The sequence below is a fragment of the Phyllostomus hastatus genome, unplaced genomic scaffold (genome assembly GCF_019186645.2).
Source record: "Phyllostomus hastatus isolate PE091 unplaced genomic scaffold, TTU_PhHast_1.1 phas_contig_477, whole genome shotgun sequence".
Taxonomy (NCBI): domain Eukaryota; kingdom Metazoa; phylum Chordata; class Mammalia; order Chiroptera; family Phyllostomidae; genus Phyllostomus; species Phyllostomus hastatus.
In genome coordinates this window covers 4,104,036-4,120,426 of record NW_025333889.1, presented here as the reverse complement: position 1 = coordinate 4,120,426, position 16,391 = coordinate 4,104,036, and the positions used below count along the sequence as shown (strand labels likewise).

At 59.1% G+C, this 16,391-nt stretch overlaps 1 protein-coding gene across 1 annotated transcript in view; it reads left to right on the top strand.

Moving 5' to 3' along the window:
* Positions 1-16,391, top strand: part of INPP5D (inositol polyphosphate-5-phosphatase D) — a 108,329-nt gene that overhangs the window by 33,026 nt on the left and 58,912 nt on the right. Inside the window, exon 3 of the mRNA XM_045845719.1 lies at positions 15,051-15,201. Within this exon, the coding sequence (XP_045701675.1) occupies positions 15,051-15,201 (151 nt within the window). The remainder of the gene's footprint in view (positions 1-15,050; positions 15,202-16,391) is intronic.

Below are 16,391 nucleotides of genomic sequence, written 5' to 3'. Positions count from 1 at the left end.
AGAGTCAGCGTTCATGGACAAGGAAATTGGCTTAGCCTGAGAAAGTCAAATACCACACTCCAGGTTGCACAGCCCTTTGGTGGTGGAGCTAAGATTTGAATTTGTAGCTGACATGGGCTTTTAAAAAGTTAGTTGCAAGCACCCCCAAAAAATCTGAGATGTTATCTGAGAATCTGGCTGTTTTACCTTCTCTTGAACATTCTGAAATTCTGACAATTCTAGGCCTCTGTTACCCTCTGGGGATAAAACTGGAGCTAAGTGGAAGCTGACCCCTTTAAAGGGACATCTTTCCAGTGCGCCGCAGTCCCCACCTCTCCCTAGTGTCTCACACCCTGCCTGCTCCACTCACGCCAGGTTTCAGGTTTTGTGCTCATATTTATGGACGGTGCTTTCTAACTAAACATTACTTCCCCTTGCCCAGTCTTTCCTCCACTCTTGACCAGGGAAGAAAGTGAGACACCGAAGATTTTGGTAGTTCAGGTCAAATCAGACAGGTCAGAACAAAGTGAAGCACCCATCTGCTGCAACTGGGCCACGTGAGCAACTGTGAAACCACGGTGCCTTCTCACTACAAAGCGAGGTCTTGACAAACGGGTTTAACCCCTCTGACCCGCAGTGTACTTGCATTGCCCTCCCGGGACACGCAACCAGTTAGCTGATGTCTTTTTATTTAAATATGTTCTTTTAAAATGCTTATTATTATTTTTGTGTACCTGCATTTTTAATTCACTGAAGTGATTTCATGGCTTTCGCTCTGCTTTCTCCTTCCTGCATCAAAGGATCTTTTAAAGATCCTTCCACGTGGCTGCGCACACTTCAGTCTTTGTTTCCGGCTGCCGCATAACACCCCAGTACACCGTGAGCACACCACACCTGTCCGCTGCCCAGCCATGGACACCCCGTCTCCCTCCAGGCCTCTGCCACCACGAATCTGTGATGGCCATCCATGTAGCTGGCCCAATGAGGCACAGGCCCAGGGGTGAAATTGCTGGGTCATGAGGATACATTGTGTCTGATTGCTCAGCAGAATGAGTACACTGGTCTGCTCTCCTAGGATTCTTTATAAAACACAGACATTAAGGGAGGAATGGGAGGAGAGAAGGCTTTTAAATATATAGTATCCATTACCTTCGGAGGGAGTTCACAATAAGCGCTTGCCTCCTACCGAGGTGCCAGAACACGGGCGGAGAAAGTGGAGGGTGGCCTCCTTCAGAGTCCGGGGGCGGAGGCCGGGGACGCAGAGCTGGCGGTGAAGGACCCGGAGCCCTGCAGCTGCCACGTCCAGGGCGAGACGTCCCGGCCTTCTGAGCCTCAGTTTCCTCATTTGTGAAATGGGAGGGCCCGCTGAAACTCGGGTCGGGTTGCTTGGATACTCGGAGAACATTCGTCTTTTCATCCATTCATTCTCAGCGTGTAGGTAAATACAGGATGCTGTCGTCACCTACATGTGGGTTTTGTGTGTATCCAGTCTCATTTGGGGCTTCTGTTCTCCCCTCTCACGGGCCCAGGGAGGGTTATGAACTGGTCTGTGCAGAAGTTGAGGCAGGGTGTGTGCTGAGCCCGGGGCAGGGGGCAGGGGGCAGGGGAGGCACAGAGAAGGGTCGGGTGCTAGTGGTCCTCCTGCGTAGCCACATTTGGGGAGGGACAGGGAGAGGAAGCTAAGGACTCCAAGCCTGATCCCATCTGATCAATTTCTCCGTAAAGTGGGGGTTCCAGAGTCTTGCTCTTGGCGAAGGGCCTGGTTTCAGGGCCTGCAAGCAAATCCTTAAGACAGCTGTTGCGGGGAGCTCAAGAGGCACAAGGAAAAGGATTGATGTGGGAATTGAACATCACAGGTCAAGTCCTCCCAGAAGCAGACCCTGGGCTTGGGAACCAGTAATTCACTAAAGAGAGGTTTCCAGCAGAACCAGTCAGACAGACAGGGAGGGGCACGGGGTAGGGACAGGGAGAGGTCGAGCAAACGTGCCCTTTTGGGTGAAATCTCAGAGCCAGCCTGGTCCTCCAGGGAGCCCTGGAGTGTGACTGCACCTTAGGGTTTGTCCCGCATCGAGGCGAAGAGCTGGTTTTTTGCACCTGCCCTCTGGGCACGAGTGGGCTACCTGGCTGGACCCAGAACTCCCCAGTCTCTCCTGGGCCTCCTTATGAATGCCGTGGCTCCAGTGCCCAAGGGAGTCACCCGAGGTCACAGGTTGAAGCCTTTGGCAGCAAAGCCCAGAGCTCCGGGAAGAGGCAGGATTGGGACCCCAGGGCAGCCGAGGGATCTAGAGGAACTGGGCGTGACCCCAGCAGCATTCCATATAAGGACCTAAGTGCAACCACACACTTACGTGAACACCCACGCTTGATAGAAGCTGCTCCCTTTGCCTGCTGTGGTATTGCCCTCGCTCCCTGTCTGCCCGGCGGCCACCACCCCTCGCATCTCAGTTTGACTGCTGCCTCTTTGACGAGTAATCCCCCCGGACCCACCCGGCGAAGTCCGTGGTATAATAACCTGCGAGGTCTTGTCTTCCCCAGTAGCGACTGCACTGTGTCATTCTTTACTTCACTGTTTATGGTCTCATGTCTTGTTTCTCTGCTAGACTGCGGGCACGGCCGGGGTCTGTGTGGGTCCCTGCTGAGTGCCCGTGGCCGAGCCCCAGGGGCGGCACATGGGGGGGGGTTCGTACTAGTGACTGCTTGGGGGGTACCCGCCGGCTCAGTGAGCTCCCAGCTCTGCTTTCCTCCAGCCCTGCTCAGGCGCAGAAGGTGGACTGGGAGCTGGTCCTAGGTCACGGCTTTGACAGGCAGGGAGTGGAGGGTGACAAGGGGACAGGACCTCCAGGGGCCACAGTGGGGCTCAGGCTTGTCAGAAAGACGGCAGGGCCCAGAGGGGCCTGTGGGCCCACGCAGAGGAAGAGATAGGGGAAGGGTGGCCTCTTCGAGGCCAGAGAGCAGACATGCTGGGAGCGAGGACACGGAACTTGGAGCTTTGTCCTTTGTGGCGAGTCCTGGTGGTAAACAAGTTGCAGGGCACTGGGCAAGTTACCTCATCTCTTGAAGCTTCAGCTTGCTTGCGGGCGAATGGAAATAATTATGTCATGAAGTTGCAATAGAGGAAGACTCAGGAAAATTTCATTCTTCCCTTGAGATTTGTGTTTGTCAGCGTTTGCTGTGTAACAAGCATGCAAAAGTCTCAGGAGTTCACAACAAATGTTCGCTTCCTTCTCCTGGGTCTGCGGGTCAGCCGCGGCTGGCTGATCTGGGCCAGGGCTCTCCTGGACCCCGGGTCTCCGGTCCAGTCCAGGTCTGCTCCTCGTGCCTTTACTCTCGGACCGCACCGAAGGGCCAGAGGGTGAGGTCACAGGGCAGGTCACAGGCGCCCAGGAGGGGCAAGCAGAAACCGCAATGCCCACTGAGCCAGGAGTTCAGAACTGGCACTTTCGCCCACATCGCATTGGTCAAAGCAAGCCTCGTGGCCAAGCCCGTCCTCAGCGGTACAAAGATGTGAATTCTTCACGCTTGAGGTCAAGATGTCACGAGGTGCTGTGAGGAGGGTGAGGCTGCGTCTTCTCGAGCGGGGCGGACCCACGCTGCCACGGCCCCCGCCCCCCTCTCTGGGCCTCTGTGTGTGCCGGCTCTTGGAGAAAGTGCGGGGACCTTTTCCGTAGTCAGCTGACAGCCCCACTCTGCTGCTGGGTGTGCTGCGCAGATTCCGGCTGTCAGCTGTGACTCCCCACGAAGCCTCCGTCCTCTCCCGGGGTCTTCACTGGGGGCTCCAGGGCCCCAGGCGAGGGCTCCACTGCCTGAACACCCAGACCCCGGGGATGGCAGCCGGGCATGGCTGCGCCCTGCCCCCCTGGCAGTGGCGGTGCGCCGCCCCCAGCAACCTCAGCCGGGCCTCTCAAGCCTGTCATTTCAGTACCAGCCCGAGGGGTGAGTTCCCAGCCTCCAGCCTGCAGCTCCTTTGATGTCAGAGGTTCAAAGCCCTTTGCAGACTTCTCAGTCTTTGAGGAAAGCTCAGGACTCACTCCCACTGCGCAGGTAGCAGGTGAAAGGCAAAGGTTTGGGGCTTGGCCAGCTCGGCACCCCCGGGGATCCCTGCTGACAGCTGATGGAGCGAACAAGCCCACGGCAGTCAGCCTGGCGTGGCGGTGTCCCCAGTGGAGAGTGCGGCCGGAAGGGCTGGTGGGGGCGAGGCGAGGCAAGGACGGGGCTTCAGCTCTGAGAGTCTGGGAAGGACGTGGATTTAGAAATGAGTATGAAGCCCACACCAAGCTGTCCCGGGAAGTTTTTGCCCAAAACAGGCGAGCGAGGAGCCGAAGAGCTGATTTTCCGAAAGTGGGGGCCGGGGCGGGCACGGTCGGTGGGAGACCCCAGCCTGCTGGCCGAGTGGAAGACGGAGCCCACCCCGCCGGCACCGGGCCCCCAGACCTGGGTGGCAAGGGTCCCGTGGGCAGCCGGCGGGGGGCTCAGAGCACGGATGGCCCCCGGTGACAGCGGGTGGGCGGGGCGCTGGTCAGGCTTGGCCGGTCCCACTTCCCTTCCTCTAAGCCCCACGCCCCCTCCCAGAGCCGCCGAGGTGCTCCCCTGTGCACCAGCGAGGCTCTGAATGAGCCTGGCGTCCTCTTTCACCCTCTTCCAGCTCCCCAACACGTGGTTTGGGGACCCCAGCGGAGACAGGATGGTGCCCACAGACAGCAAATGCCAGCCTCTCCACCGTCCCCGCCGGCCCCCACTGCTCAGGGGGCAGGCCGGCCGCCTCCTGGGAAACGAGCCTCTCCCACAGGCCGGGGGTCACACAGCCCCACCACTCCTGAGCGGCTGGGGGCCCGAGTCTTCGGGAGGGTCTCCAACCCCCTGGCTCCCTCCGAGCCGAGCCGGCAGCCGCCCTGCCCGGTGCCCCGCCTCCTGTCTGGCTAGAAAGTCACGCGTCCCCACCCACATCCTCTTTCTTATCGTGAAACATCCCCCGAGTTTCTGCTCTTCTGGCAATGCCCCTGACCCCCCCCAAGGCCGGCTGCTCTGTGTCGCTGAGACTCAGTTTCCTCAGCTGCGCCCTGGGCTGTGGCACTCCGCGGTGACATTAGATATAATTTAGATTAGATTACGTGCCTAGCAGAGCTGGCCCAGCTCCAGCTGCTCCCATCCGGGGTGTGGGGTCCCCAGCTGGGAAGAGCAGAGACGCTGCGAGAGACCCCTGAGAGGGCCCCGCCCCCCGCCCTTGCATGGGACACGGCGAGAGCTGGGTCCTTGCCACCGTGACCTGTCTTGTGTCCTGAGGGATGGACTCGTAGGACCGGTCACTGCTTCAGAGCAAGGTCTGAGGAGTGGTGGAGGCCCCTGGCCCCTGCCCCTGGACAGGCCCCCTTCCCCACCCGCTCTTCTGCCTGTCAGACGCCATCCACGGCTCCCAGCCCTCAGCCCGCGAACCTGTTTACCAGACACGGTAGCTCCAGCACCCTGCAGCCTGGCTGCCAGAGAGCGGCGCCTTCAAAAGGTCCCTCAAATATTCTGGGACATCCCGGGAGACCCCTCTGTGTGCCCTCCACTGGCGGGCCAGCTGCAGGAGCCACACCGAACGCCATTCTTTTCTCCTGTGTCCCCTGCTGCTGGTGCGGGGCCGCGGCAGGCAAGACCCTGGAAGACACTTGACATTGCCCCTGTGTACCATGAGAGCACCAGGGTCCCTGTCCCTGCCCCGCCCGGGGCTCTGTGCCAGGTGCCAAAAGCCCTGTTCACCGGCCTGCCAGGTTCTGCTCCCCCAAAGTCCCTGCCAGCGGTCTCTGTCTGTCTCTCATTCACCCCAGAACCTACATCAAGTTCAGGAGTCCTAGAAAAGAACTGAAGCTGTGTCATAAAGTTATGTCGACATCTACCCGAGTTCCCTGGCCACCCACCCTCCCAGGCTCTCCCTTCTCCTAGTCACAAAGCAAACCTGCCCTCTCCTCCCCGGACGGCACCTCTGCAGGAGCCCAGCTCTGCCACGCCAGTGCCCCGGGGGCACCCGACCTCCTCCCCAGCTCACGTGGTCCCAGTGGGTGCTGCCCCCGCTCTGGGCGGTCTCCCGAGCGCGCACACCCACCCCGAGGCTGCACCCACCTTGTGGCTGTCGTGGGGCTGCGGTGCGCCCTCACCCCACCCTGGTCTTTCTGTTCTCCGCACACGAGCGTTGTTGCGGGGATCTGAGCGACACCGATGCTTCCAGGATGTTACTTTTGCACAGGAACCTCCAGAAGGCTGTAGGCCAGGAATACTTTTGTACAATTAAAACAAAACACCCCAAACCTGATGCTTTTACACAAGCTGCCTGTGAAACCCCTCTCCCCTCTGGGCACACGTGTGTGAGCTCACACACAGTCACTCAACAAGCTCGGCTTTGCGAGCTAATTTTTAAAAAACCTTTTGTATTGCCACGTACAGCTCAGAAAAGTGTTTACACGTAGCCGCCGTGCAGATTAAGGCCTGACTGTCTTTTTCTTTCTAACTCTTTATCTTGGAAATCGTTTCAGAATTACGAAACATTTTCAAAGCCGACACTGAGAGCCCCTCCCCACGGCCTGAAGTTTGTGTATCCGTGCACTAACCATGTTGCTCGCTTGGTCACAGCGTGACTGTTTGTCTGTTTGTTTGTGTTTGTGGATTACGGGAGAGTTAGTCGCTGGCAATGCCCTGCTCTCCCTAAACATGTCCCCGTGTTTCTCCTGAGTGGCAAGTAGTCTCTCCTACACAACCACAGTTGGAGGGACCGTCAAAATCAGAGCGTTAACACTGATGGAACGCTGCCGTCTCGTCCCTAGGCCGTGTCCCCGTTTCTCCAGTTGTCCTGATAACACCTGCGTAGCAGCGTATAAACGTGTTCCCGGGGGGCTGGTGGAGGCAGCAAGGCTGAGTGTGGTTGGTCGGGACACGAGTGTCTCGCACGAGATGGACAGCCATGTGAACACTTCGCCTAACACGTCACATGGTGTGCGTGAGTGTGATATTGGTATGTTACCAGATTACATGCTTATGACTTTGTCATGAAAGCTTTGGTACAGATCACCAGCTTATTAAAGAGGGGCGTTATTTGTGCCGGACTCAGCACTTATATATTACAGGTCACCTCTTGGCTCTGGCCCCCAAGTTCAAGCCAGGGTCACACCTTGCCTGTAATTGTCACCTCCCTTCAGCGGGGCTCAGCTCCTTGCCTTTCCTGACCTTGGCGTGTCTGGAGAGAAGAGGCCGGTGCATTTGTGGGCCGCCCCTCGATCTGGGGCGCCCAGGGGTGTCCGCAGGACTGAGCCGATACCCCGTCCCCTCAGACTCGCCCTGCCGCCAGCCGTGGCGTCTCCAGTGTCTGCGGGCTCCTGCCTGAGCCAGCCAGTCATGAACGTGACGGTTGCCAGCGGTGACTACGGCCATCGCCCGGTGACGGTTGCCGCCGGCCTTTACTGAGAGGAGTGTCCCTTCCCGCTCACGGACCTCGGTGCAGACGCACGAGTCTGTATTTTACTCGGTGGGTTGTGACTGTTTTCCCTGCTCATGCGGATGCTCACACTGTGCCGCACGGTCCTTCCAACCGTCCATGCCGCCGTCTCCTGGCTCCTGGGACCTTTTCGCACGTCCTCATCGTTTTGGGGCGTTTCCTTACTTTCTGGGGCAACGGGTGTTCTGGACCCACGTAATGCCTCCCCCTACCCCCGCCCCACCCGGGGCCTGGAGTCAGCCGCATCCCCCTGGAGGCCGGTTCTCTCGGCGGAGAGTGGCGTTTAGGTGTGCGGCTGCTCACTGCGGCTGGGCCGGGTGGACGGAACCGGGAGGCGTGCACACACGCGCACACACACTCACTCTCACACTCGCACGTCAGTGTTACCCACGGAGAGTAGAACCCTGCGTTCACTCTGGGGCTTCCCCTGCTGCCGCGACTCAGCAGACACTTCACTGCGGCCCAAGTCCTTTCTCCGACCCCGAGAAACCCGTGGCCCCAGGGGTTTTATCCCTGGCCCCGTGGCCCACCCTGCTGCTCCAGGGCCGGCCGCTGGCTGCTCAGGCCCCTACCACTTCCTGCCCCAGCCACACCCTCTGCCTGCTGACCCCCTCCTTGGCCCCAGCCCCACAGCTCATCGGCCCTGGTCACCTAAGGCCGAGCAGGGGAGGAAGCAAAACCATAAGTATGTTTTATAAGAAAGAGAAAAGGAAGAGCTGGTTCTAAGGAGACGTGTTCTGCGGTCCATTCCGGGTCACAGGGCTGAAGAGGGATTTCTGGAGCTCAGGGGGCCTTCCTGCCACCATCGCTTAGCAAAGCCAGAGGCCTGGTGTCCCCCTCCCCGGCGCTCTGTCACTCACGGCCTCTCTCCCTGGCATGTCAGCACCTCTGGCCAGCGGCTCTGGTTCCAGCTCCATCCTGACCCTCTCCCCCCATTGTGCCTCCCCAGCTCAAGCCCCCGGCGTGGGGTTCCCAGGGGCCCCAGCGTCCACCTAAGCCGCTCAGCACAAAACCCAAAGTCGCCGAGGCCCGAGAGGCCGGTGAGCCCGGCTCCCCGCTCCTCCCTTCCTCATGCTCAGGTTGAGGTCTGCAACTCTGAGGAAGCGGTTAAGGGGAGAGGAGGTGACTAAGGATTGAGAACAGTTCTGAGGGCGGGAGAAAAACCCAGGGAAGCTTTCAGGAGCTGGTGGGGATGGGGGAGGGGTGGGCAGGGCCCCGAGCAGGTGGGGGAGAGGCTGCCTGGCCTCAGGCCAGAGCCCCTGGGGGCAGGAGGTGAGGCTCAGAGCAGGGCTGGGCTGCTTCCGTTCCATCGGTGCAGGGCCTGCACCCCCCCCCACTGCCCTCGTGCTGGTGTGAGCCCCCGGCCTGAGGGCTCCAGGGACCTGGCCTGAACCCAGCTCTGCCCTCGCTGCTGCCTCTGGGGCCTCCGCCACCTCTCCTACCTCCACGGAGAAACAGAAGAGAAAGACACCAGCACCCCACCCCCTCCAACTGTCCCTGCCGCTCTGGTCACGGCAACCACAGGGTATGGCTGCCCTGCCTCAGACCTTTCCGGGGGACATGCTGGTTGAAGAGGACGAAGTGCTTTGCCGAAGTGGGATAATGAGGAGGGATCTCCCCCCACGCCTTACTCCTTGCCCATCATGTAAAAGTGGCCACGCTGATTGTACATACAGGCCTTTTCATGTACAGTGCAGGCTGGCAGAACCGTGCGGGGTGGGGGTGGGGGTGTTGCAGGGCTCCTCGGCTCCTGCCCCACGCGGTGCTGGCTTCCTCCTGCGAGGAGCCACTTTCGGTTCCCATTTAGGGACGGCAGACGGCGTGTAGTTAAAGTTACCCCCTGGGAAACTTCAGCCCGCCTGGTGGCCCTGTGCTCCGGCCTCCCGGCCCCACTCCCCCGCCCTTGGAGGGTGTCTGAAAGTCACACAGCACTGTTTCCCGAAACACCCCATCTCAGAGTGCACAACCCCGAGCCTCCCACAGACTGGAGGTTCAGCTGCCCTTTGCCCTAAAGATCCTGGTGGTGGCCTCTTCTCGCCCCCTGGCCTGGAGGTGGCCCTCAGCCCTTGCTCTGTGCTTTCCCCAGGAGCACGGCACCTGGGGCAGCTTAGGCACCGAGCCGTAAGGAGAAAGGGCCCCTCCCTGCAGGGCCCACCTCGGACATCCGCGGCTCTGCCCCCTGCAGAGACCTTGCCCACTGCAAGGCCTGTTTCTGGCGGTGCGCCCGTGCGCCCCAACAGCTGCAGGGCCCGCGGGAACCCCCGCGTGGGGCTCGGGCGACTAGACGAAGGCCGGCCAAGCCGGGTCCCTTTCCTTCCAGGGTTTGTGAGCTTGTGGGGGTGCAGACACGCCTGGGTTGGGTGGGGGCTGCCTGCAGGGCCTCCCTGGAAGCCACCGTGCTGGAAAGCGTCTGGAACCTTCCACAGACCTGGAGAGTTTAATGGGAGGCAGGAGAGGAGCTGGGTATTTTGTTCTGCAACCTGAACTAACCCGCCAGGTTGTTCTCTGCCTGACTTTTGGTGATGAGCACAAGTTCACGTCCGTCTTGCGGACCTCATGAGCCCTGAAGGGGCATCTGCTCTGTGCTGGCACGCTGTAAGCTGTGAACAGGCCGCCGTGACTCGGAAATGCCACTCTTCACTCGTTCGGAGTCACACCGTCTGCTACGCGCTGTAGGCACCTGCCGGGGACAAGGGGCTCGTCCCAGGCTGGGGGAGCTGTCCCGGAGCAGAGGTCGCTAGCTGGGGGGGCGGGCGCGCGCCTGCCCCTGGGCTGAGCTCGCGTTCTCCGTGAATGGCGAAGGTTTCAGGGTTTCCTTTTCTGTTTCAAAATCACTTGGTAAATCTCTTCAGGAAGCCAGCGGCGGAGGAATGAGGAACAAAGTCTGCAGGCCTCGACTTCCTAAGGGTCAAGGGCAGCCCCCTCCCTGGGAGCACGCGCGGTCCCCCTCCTGGTATGCGCACAGGCTGCACTCCCAGAGCGAACAGGTCCCTTTCTGAGGACGTGATGGGCTGTCCAGCCCGGCTGGGCGGTCAGAGGCGCAGCCCGGTGCGGAGAGGGAGGGGTTCTGGCTTCCGGGGTTGGGGGTGGGGCACAGGTCCCGCTGGGCAGTCCCCTCCAGTTCCTGCACCTGCCCCTCCCCTGGGGGCTGTGGCATGGTTGCTAGCTCTGAGGTGTGTCACCCCTCTTATGGGCATCCCTACACCCCAGTTCCCCAGTTTAACTTGACACCTGCTTCTTCCCAGGACCTGACCCTTGATATACGTGGCAACCTTCTTTTCAGACGTGTGTTTTTTAAAAGATTGTATTTATTTATGTTTAGAGAGGGAAGGGAGGGAGTTAGAGAGAAACATCAATGTGCGGTTGCTGGGGGCCACAGCCTGCAACCCAGGCATGTGCCCTGACTGGGAATCGAACCTGTGGTGCTTTGGTTTGCAGCCCGCGCTCAATCCACTGAGCTACGCCAGCCAGGGCCAGACGTGTTGTGTTTTAAATTATTGAAAAGGCAGGGCCTCTGGGCTGTGGTCAGGGAGAGGGGAGGGGTGCTCGCCTGCTCCCTCCCCTCCCCTACACTGTTTCTCCGCACCCCCAGCCCCTGACCCACATAGAGCACCCCTGACCACCTCCCCTGATTCCAAATGCAGCAAGCCCACCCAACCTCTGACTGCCGGGTGCTGCGGCACCCTCTGGGCACAGCAGGCTGCAGGTGGGAGGTCAGGTGGATATGTACTTGGCCACGCCCGTTCCCCCCCACCCCCCGGGGCCCTGTGCTCCCACCCGCCCGAGGTCAGTGCACTGTCTACCACCCAAAGGCCCCAACTCCCAACTCTCAGCTCGGACTTGGCAGGGCCCGGGTGGCCGCAGCCGGCGCAGGCGCCCTGTGAGCAGACCGCCTGTCCGGACGATGCTCCTCCCGCCACCTCGCGCCCCAGCTCACCGGTCAGACCAGCTCAGGAGCTTCTACAGCCCTGACCACTGGACCTTTTCCTCCTCCTGTCCTCTTCGAGAACCGGCCTTGCGCATAGGTTCCCCAAGGAGTCCCTGTGAGCCCCTTCAAGTCTTAGGGCCCAGAGCAAAGACTCCTGGGGACACTCTCAGGAACAATTCCTCCAAGGAGACCCTACCTCTGGCCTAGGCGGCTCCCCGCCTTCAGCATTCCCGGCGTCTCGCTGTGCGTCTCCGTGTCTGTGTGTCTGTGTGTCTGCGCTGCCCGCGGAGGCAGGCGGCTCCCTGCTGACCCGCCTGTGCCCAGGGAGTCTCCGCTTCAGGCGGGATCCACCACCGTAGACCTGCCTCCTGCATGACGTCCTTGCTCCTCCTGGGCGCTCCCTAGCCTGAGCTGTGGGGGAGGGGCAGCAGGTGCCCCTCCCCTAGCACCGCCTGTGAGCGGCCATTCATTGGCTTGCCTACCTGCCGCCAGACAGGCTGCTGCACCACCTGTGAGGTCTGGACTGGACCCTCATTCTCTACCTTCCTGGGGACCTGGGCCACCTGGGTGTCCAGCAGCCTTGGTCTGCTGGGCGCTGGCTCCCAGCCTCTGTGAACAGTTCAAGGGCAAGCGATCCCTACACACCGGTCTGCCAGCAGCACTCAGCACCCAGCGCTGGCCTCCTCCCATCCCTCCCGCCTGAGGAGATCTGCAGGGATTAGGTTAGGTTAGTTTAACTTTATTTATTTAGGGGTGATTCGGTTAGTTTTAGAGTGCCCTGTTGTGCTGTATGCTCAGTGCACAGCATATTTCGCCAGTTCTAGGACCCTTACTTTTTTCCATTTCTGAAATCAAATGTGTCTGCGGCCGACGGTGCGCGGCAGTTTCCCAGCAGTTGGCTTCCCAGCAGCTGGTACAGCCTCGAGTCTCAGCCCCGGCAGCGGCCGAAACGCCCCTACCCGACGTGCTCTCTCAGACGCTCATCCCCAGACGCCCCCCAGCTGGGGGCCCTTTTCCAGACCCGCACACGGGTCATTCGTTCCCGGGGGACCTTCTCTGACGTCTTCACGTCCTTTTCCCGCGCGCCCAGTGGCTTGTCACCTCCGGCTGCGTATCGTTTCAAATGACCTTTGTTATTCCGCTCGCTTTGGGGTTTGAACCGATCTGAGTTACTTTACACGGCCCGGCTGCGCCTGCTCAGATGTGTCTGGTTCAGGAGTGCCTGGAAGAGGTTGCTTAACGTGGGCTCTGTGGAAACAAGGGAGCTTATTTTTTTTAAATGTTCTTAAAAGCCCTGGCGGGTGTAGCTCAGTGGATTGAGTGCAGGCTTCGAACCAAAGCATCGCAGGTTCGATTCCCAGTCAGGGCACATGCCTGGGTTCTAGGCCACGGCCCCCAGCAACCGCACATTGATGTTTCTCTCTCTCTCTCTCTTTCTCCCTCCCTTCCCTCTCTAAAAATAAATAAATAAAATCTTTAAAAAAAAATAAGTAAAGTATACAATTAATCAGAAAACCCCAAAATCTAGTTATTAAAGAAAATGTTCTTAAAAACCTTTTTGTTAAACTCTACAAATTTACGAATAGCTTAAGCCCACACTCAAGCACGCACATGCACGCCCTCACACACAGGTTTACACACGCGTGCTGTGTGTGTGAACACGCAGGGACACTTGAGGGGAAACAGAGGCCGCGTGGGAAGTCCCCAGGGCCAGGCCGAGGGGTGGGGTTGGCTCTCGTTGAAGGTGAAAGCACTCTCACAACAACTCGGGGCTGGCCGCCGGGAGCAAGGGCTCAGGGACGGGACTGGTCGCGGTCCTCCCCGAGACCTCCGGGGCTGCCCCAGTCTGGGTCAGCCTGCCTGGTCTGCCCTCCTGAGGCCACTTACCTGTAGCCCTGAGACCAGGCGGGGACGCCACGCCATCCTGCCACGTCAGGCCCAGCCGTGCCAGAGCAGGCAGTACCTGCCCTGAAGGGGAGCGAGTCCAGGCGGCCCAGCCACACTCAGCCCCAGACCCTGGGGTGCGGTGGTCCGGATGGGCTTTCCAACGTCTGTCCTATTTGCCCTTTGGCCCCCTTTTCCACGTGTGCTGGGCAAGATGGCACTGGCAGCCCGAGGGGGAGCCGTTGGGCCCCCGACCTCCAACTCTAAAATGGCAGTTTCTCAACTCATTAAAAATATTTTTTTATTGGTTGATTTTGCGAGAGGGAGAGAGAAATCAATTTGTTGTTCCACTCATTTATGCATTCATTGGTTAACTCCTGTATGTGCCCTGACCGGGGATCGAACCCACAACTTTGGTGCACTGGGATGGCACTCGAACTGAGCTACCCAGCAAGGGCCTCTGGACTCATTGAAAAATCACCTGACTGTCATTGCACAGACAGTGGTTATGGTAACAGGGGTGAATCACGGGCACAGAGGGCACAGAGGGTTAGGACCAGCTGCGCTCCCACGAGGCCGAGGAAGCCCCGCCCAGAGGAGGGAGCCTCTTGGTGCTCGTCCCTGTGTCCGCCAATGGCCTGAGTGGGGCCCCCTGCTCCCGTCCAGCTGCCCCAGGCCCACTGTCTCCCCTGGAGCCTGGATGCACCTTCCTCCCCCCTCAAGGCGGCCTCCCTGCTCGGCATCTTTTTTGGCTGAATCAGGGATACCCTGCCTCACCGTGTCTCCCTTTGTCCTCTGTGCCAGCGGGCAGATGGACAGTGCCAGTCCTGGAGACAGGGGGCACCAGGCAGTGGCAGGGCAGGGTACTGGACTGCCCGGAGGAGAGAGAGGCTGCTGGGTTAGGAGCTGCAGGGCACAGCACGGATGGGAGGACAAACCTCCTGGTGGTTCCCCGGCCCTCCCTGCTGCCCGTCAAGCCCTCGGGGGAGCCGGCAGGGGCGGGGCCTCAGAGCCCTGGGACCTCAAGCAGGATGAGTGACACTGGGTGTTGGGGGGGGTCTCCCCTAAATAGAGCTTCCCCCAAAGGGGCCGGCTGCCCAGGGACATCCTGGAACTTCCTGCTAAAGTCACAGAAGAATAACCGGCCCCAGGGAGTTACCAATTATCTCCTGGCTCCTCTGTCACCGACAAGAGATACAGATCAGGGAAGCTTCTTGTGCTGACTCATTTTCCGAGCTTTGATAAGACAGAATGGTGGCAAATGAAAAAAATATATAAAATAAAAGCAAAACCATTGCTAGGATAGACGTCCTGTATTTAAAAATAAGTGATTTCTTTGTAAGGGGTGTCTTCCCCCACCAAACACACACACACACACACACACACACACACACACAGTCTAGAAAAACATTCTGAATTGTTGAAAATAGGCGTCTCCAGGTTGTGGGATGACAGGCAATTTATTATTTTTTTTAATTCTGTATTTTCTAGTTTTGCCATAATGGAAATATATGTTACTTGTATTAAAAATACATTTTTTAACTGAAAGAAAAAAGAAAACCTTTCAAACGGTCCTACGTGTGCCCCTTGCAGAGCGGCTTCCGGGGGCCGCTGGTTACGGGATGTGAGGTGTGGGCATAGCAGGCTGACCTGGCCCAGGGCTTTTCCTGGACGTGGTCCCTCCCTCGGCCCCCCGGGCTCCGCTGCCCGGACGGCTGTGGATGTGGTGGCCTCTGCGGTTGGGTGACGTCCCCGCCCGTCCAACCCCACCTCTGTTGGGGGTTCTGTCCGCAGGCGTCCGAGGGTGTCCCTCTGAGGTTCTTCACCAAGCTGGACCAGCTCATCGAGTTCTACAAGAAGGAGAACATGGGCCTGGTGACCCACCTGCAGTACCCGGTGCCGCTGGAGGAGGAGGACCCGGGGGATGAGCCGGAGGAGGAGACAGGTAGGCGGGGCAGGGGACAGGCGGCTGCCTGCTGTGGGAGGTGCCTGCGGGACCCTGGTCTCTAAGCAGCGGGTGGCCAAGAGGCCCTGGGGGGTGTCTCTCGTGACAGGTGCTCACAGGTGCTATAGACTAGGTGGGTTCGATGATCAGCAGGAGCCAGCAGGACACAACGGTTAAGGACAAGTTAGGACACAGCTCTGGAGTCAGATGAACCTGCGTGGGCCATCCTGCTCCTCAGCATCTTAGTTGAGTGGCCTGGGCTGAATCACTTAACCTCTCTGACCTGATGACTTCTCTTAAAGAGACAGTAAAAACACCGTCTCCCTCTCAGGGTGTTGTTAAATGAGTTGATAGGTACGAGCCCAGAACCTAGTGTACACAGTAAGCGCTCAATCAATGCTGCCATCATCTTCAGAATAATTAGCTGCATTTCACTAGGAAGAGAGTGAAAGAACAGGAAATCCTTGCAGCTAACTGGAAGGGCGAGAAAGGAGTTTCTTTGTATCCTCATTAAAAGAAAATGCAAGGGCTCTGGCTGCTGTGGCTCAGTGGATTGAGTGCCAGCCTGTGAACCGAAAGGCTGCTGGTTCGATTCCCAGTCAGGGCACATGCCTGGGTTGCGGGCCAGGATTCCAGTAAGGAGCACATGAGAGGCAACAACACATTGATGTTTCTCTCCTTCTCTTCCTTTCTGTCTAAAATAAATAAATAAAATATTTTAAAAGAGAAAGAAAATGAAAGGTACAGACCCCTAAAAAGTCCTGTGTGGGGTGGCCCCGCTGGGTAAGCCGCAGAGGGACATGGACCAACAGAACAGGACCCCTCGGGGCAGACGGTGCAGGCAAGAGCTCACAGGGCAGGGGCGGAGGGGGGTGGGATGCCACCCTGGGGGAGCCCTTCTTTGCCCCTTCAAAGTTCCCTTCCTGAAGGAAAAGCCTGAGACACAGAATTGAGCCCTTCGTTTGAGGAGGTCAGGACTCCTAAACTCCAGGGCCTGGAAAGAGCCCGGTCGGTCTCCAGGGTCGCCTCTGAGGTGGGGCAGATTAGAGCAGGGACAGTGAACGGTGGGGGGCACCTGGCCTCTCTCCCCACCTGACCCTGGCAGCCACGTGCCGGGCGCCCCGCCGTTCATCCTGCTGCCTTGGGCTGGCCTGTGGGCCACGGCCCTTCCTCTGCCCTTCCCGGTCACC